The 5,000-nt window shown below is 35.6% G+C and overlaps 1 protein-coding gene across 7 annotated transcripts in view; it reads left to right on the top strand.

Moving 5' to 3' along the window:
* The window catches only part of LOC106875065 (neuron navigator 2), a 1,326,672-nt gene that overhangs the window by 573,572 nt on the left and 748,100 nt on the right, over window positions 1-5,000 (top strand). For all 7 annotated transcript variants that reach the window (XM_089339295.1, XM_089339289.1, XM_089339294.1 and 4 more), the window contains exon 2: window positions 2,605-2,722. In XM_089339295.1, coding sequence (XP_089195421.1) covers window positions 2,605-2,722 — 118 coding nt within the window. The remainder of the gene's footprint in view (window positions 1-2,604; window positions 2,723-5,000) is intronic.

The raw sequence follows: 5,000 nt of genomic DNA, 5'->3' as shown, positions 1-5,000 counted from the left end.
AAAAAAAACTGATGACTGTCATGGTGATGATGACGATGACAACAACGACAATGACGATGATGATTCCTCTAATTAGATCTATTATAATCTATTGATTGCATTTCAGAATGAATTTAATGGCTGAATGTTTTAAATATGAAAGACAGAATGAAAGGAAGAAAATTAAGATTTTTCGTTTGGAATGAAACATTTAACAGTTTTTATTTCATAATCACGTTATTTACGAAGACTTCTTAACTTCATCTTCTAGTTTCATTATCATCATTATTATCATCATCATCATTATTCTTATTATTATTATTATTAATATTTTGTCCAAAACAAACCTATGTCCTCTGATGTTTATTTTTAGCAGTTTTTGGAACAATTCTTGAATAGAACTTTTACTAGTATTCTTCAGAATCTCTGTTATACTTGCTTTTTTTTTTGTTTTGTTTTTTCTTTGATGAAAAAAAAAGTTCTTAATTAAATTAAATCAAATGAAAATCATGTATATTGATAAATACCAGAATTTTATTGAAGAATTCTGTTGAAAAATGAGGATTGGCTCAAGACGAATTTCGAAACAGGAAAAATCAAAACAAAAACAAAAATTAACAGAAAATATGTAAACAAATCAATAAATATGATAGTTCAATGGTTTTAATTTGGAAGAGATTAACTTGAAATAAGCTCCAAAAATATATTTTTGTATAAATTTATCACAAAATTAACTCTATTTCTTCTCATGCTTCAAATAAATTATGAACCTCTCTCTCTCCTTCTTCTCTCTTTCTCCTCCCTCTCTCTTCTTTTCACTCTCTCCTCTCTTCTTCTTCTCTCTCTCTCCTTCTTCTCTCTTTCTCCTCCCTCTCTCTTCTTCTTTTCACTCTCTCCTCTCTTCTTCTTCTTCTCTCTCTCTCTTTCTCTCTCCATTTATATCTATATGTGTGTATGTATATATATATATATATATATACATATATATATATATATAAGTTCAAAAAAAGACAAAAAACAATAGCAAGAAAGTGAGGACGTGATACGGATAGTGTTATTAGACGCTCGGGAAAGGAAAGAGAGAGAATGCACAGACACATATATATGATGTATATGCATATATACATATATATATAAGTATATATAATAAAGATTTGGATAAACACATATGTATCTCTCTCTCTCTCTCTCTCTCTCTATATATATATATATATATATATATATATATATATATATACACACACACACATATATACATTTATATACACATGTAGATATATGTGTGAGTGTGTGTAGATGTGAAGATTCCTTTACCATGTCTGTTTATCTCTTTATTGTGTGTGTGTATGTGTAATTGTATGTGTAGTTCTATGTATGTGGTTGTTCATACATGTGTTGTTTGTTTATCGTTTTTGGCTCTTCTTGTTTTATTTTGTTTTGTTTTTTTTGTTTGTTTCATTTTTCATTTTTTTTTTTTTTTTACTTATATTTCTTCATTTCGTTCTTTGTTTTATAAATTCTCCAGTTTCGTAAGAGATTCTTTAATAAATCCTTTGATAGCGAAAACATTAAATACCAAAAACCAATTCCAGCTCCCCCGCTCCCCATCCAGCTCCCCATTCCCCCTCAACCCCCCCCCTCTCAAGAAAACAAAGAATAGAATAGCCTCTTGATTTGTGAATCTAGAAGATAGCACGATGATGACGATGTTGCTGGTGCCGCCCTCTACTGTTAGACCTATCTCCCAGATAATATGTTACACACCTGAAATTTTTGGTTCAATTCCAGTCATGTGATGTAATTCAACATATGTTTAACATTTGTGAAAATACTTGTTGTTATCTAGACATAACCCCCTGCCACCACTACACACCACTACCCCCCTCCCACACACACACACACCATTTACTCCTCTTCCTTTCCCCCCTTTACTTTCTTTCATGTATTTTCCACCCGGCACAGCGCATTGGCAATTTATTTTTACAATGATGATGACATGGCAGATTAACGAAGATCATCATCATCATCATCATAATAATCTTCATAATGATTATTTTTGGGGGTTTGGTAGGATTTATGTGGGTAACGGGTTACTACCTGTAACCCTAGGTATCCACAAGTTTTCAGCTGTCTTTCAAGTGCTTAGAAACCTCAGGATAATCCTTGCTGTCCCTTATTATTATTATCATCATCATCATTATTATTATTATTATTATTATTATTATTAGTAGTAGTAGTAGTAGTAGTAGTAGTAGTAGTATTATAGAAGGCAGATGTTAAATGATTATTATTATTATTATTATTATTATTACCCTCATCTTAAAGGTGGTGAGCTGACAGAAACACTAACACGCCAGGCAAACTACTTAGTGGTATTTCATCCAACTTTACGTTCCAAGTTCAAATTCCACGAAGGTCAACTTTGCCCGGTCAAACCGTCCAACCCATGCCAGCATGGACAATAGACGTTAAATGATGATGATGATGATGAATAGCTAATATGTAACCATATGTATATAAATTGATTTCCCATTAACAGCCAATTTTGAAATTTTATGCTGTGAAATATTGCTTGACATTTTGACCACTTCATCCTTTGACCCTGGTTTCATTTACTTTTTTCAGATCTACACAGACTGGGCCAACCACTATTTAGAGAAAGCTCACAACAAGCGCTTCATTAGCGACCTACAACAGGATGTCGGGGATGGTGTCCTTCTGGCTGATGTCATAGAAGCTGTCAGTAAGTAAACTCTTCTCCTTATATTGAGAGAAAAAAAAAATTACAAATGAAGAGAGAGGCCCGAGAGGCTGCCTATCATGGTTGTGCCAGTCATGGTTGTGACCACATGTGGTTTCTGGCCCCACCTCTTGATTTGAACTTGGCAAAATTGGAATAACAGAAGCACATCTGAGATATGTGCCACAGGAGGTGGAGTAGCTATTGCAACAAGTGTCGCTGGTCGTTCTCTATGGCAATGCCAATGTAGTCTTGACCATGTGGTCTTGACCATGTGGTCTTGACCATGTGGTCTTGACCATGTGGTCTTGACTAAACCCGCCATGTATTATGGGGTGCGTGGTCTGTTGCTCCCTCCCACTCCATCTTCTGTTGCTTGATACCCACCTGTTTTTTTTTGTCCTTTTGTTTTGTTTATTTCTTTCTTTGTAATTGAATTGTGAGGGAAAAAAATTATATCATTTAATTTATTTGCATAAACAAGCACAGCAAGGCTACATCAAAAAGGGGGTATGAGACGTTTTGGCACAGCTGTTTTGGTGCCACCTTTTTTGGCATCAGTCGCCTCAATGTTTCTCTCATTCTCTCTATTTTTCTCTCTCATTCTCTCTCTCTCTCTCTCTCTCTCTTTCACTTTATGCCTGTCAGTTTATTTCTCTTCATGAGTATGGAAGAGAAGGAAGGTGTTTATGACAGAGGTGTTCAATTAAGAAATTCTAATGGCTCACTGGTTAGGGTATTCTACTTAGTATCGTAAGGTCATGAGTTCAATTCCAGGCAGCATGTTCTATCCTTGAGCAAGACACTTTATTTTACATTGATCCACTCCACTCAGCCAGCAAAAGCGAGTAATACCTGTAATTTAAAAGGGTCAGCCTTGTTACACTCTGTGTCACACTGAACCTCCCTCAGTACTACATTAAGGGTACGCATGTCTATGGAGTACTCAGCCACTTGCATATTAATTTCATGAGTAGGTTGTCCTGTTGATCGGATCACCTGGAACCCTTATTTCTGTAAGCAACAGAGTACCAGCTAATGTCTCTCTCTGTCTCCCTTTCTCAGTCTTTCTATCTGTTTTGCATATTTCTGCATACGTGTGCATGTGTGTGCATTTTCTTATGCATGACAGTCATATATGCACAACATGGTGATCTCATATCAAGATAAACAGCACGTGACCTTGCAGGTGGGGCCCAGTTAGAATTTTCTTCCGGCCGAGTAGTCCGTCCCACTCAAAAGGTCCCTGGAATAGGGATTCTTTAAGGATGATGAACGAAACACCTATGCTTCCATAGGTGAATTATTCAAACCCCTAAGATTTCCTCTCGACACATGGCTATGATGTTCCCCCACTACTTCTGCTCGTGATCAGAGATGCACATATCGTCAGCCATTAAGGGACATACTCAACTGGTTATGGTCAAACAACTGACAAGCAAATCTGTGGTATTGAGCAGAATATTTGCTGTAACCCATCTTTTATACCAAGACAAAACAATGTACATGATAACACTTCCATTTAGTTAAGATCAGAAGCCATGAGAGCCACTGCCTGGTACTGCATCAGGGTATTTATTATTATTATTATTATTATTATTATTATTATTATTAATATTGTTATTATTATTTATCAATCTAAGCAACACGCATCTGCCCGAAAATCCCTCATTTCTTCCACTTACACAAACACGCACAAGCACACACACAACAAAGACACACAAACACACAAAAGCACAAAGCTACACATACACACACACACACGCACATACACACAAGCACAAAGATACACACACACACACACACACTCACAAGCACAAATATACACACACACACACACACAATCACAAAGACACACACACACACAAACACACAAAAGCACAAAGACACACATACACACACACACACACACACACACGCACAAACACAATTACAAAGACACACAAGCACACACACTCACAAGCACAAAGACACATACACACACATGCATTTCCAAGCAATAAAACCAGATTAAAAGCGAGTTTGTTCAGCATACTGGAAACGAATATAATCTAAGGAAGGTTAAAAGTGATAACATTGAAAATATACCAAAGTGAATTTATCTTTCTGTTGATGTCATTAATTTTATCAATAAGTAAATATGTCACAATGATAAATGCTTATCGTCCCTTTTAGGTTGTAAGTGGGGAATTATCCAATAGGATCATTCGGAAAAATCAGCTTGGAAATGGAAATTCGGATAAAATGTCGGAATTTAAGACTATTGGATTTATTAAGATCC

The sequence above is a fragment of the Octopus bimaculoides genome, chromosome 21 (genome assembly GCF_046866305.1).
Source record: "Octopus bimaculoides isolate indiv1 chromosome 21, ASM4686630v1, whole genome shotgun sequence".
Taxonomy (NCBI): Eukaryota; Metazoa; Mollusca; class Cephalopoda; order Octopoda; family Octopodidae; genus Octopus; species Octopus bimaculoides.
The sequence above is the reverse complement of the archived record's forward strand: the minus strand, read 5'-3'. Positions and strand labels throughout refer to the sequence as shown.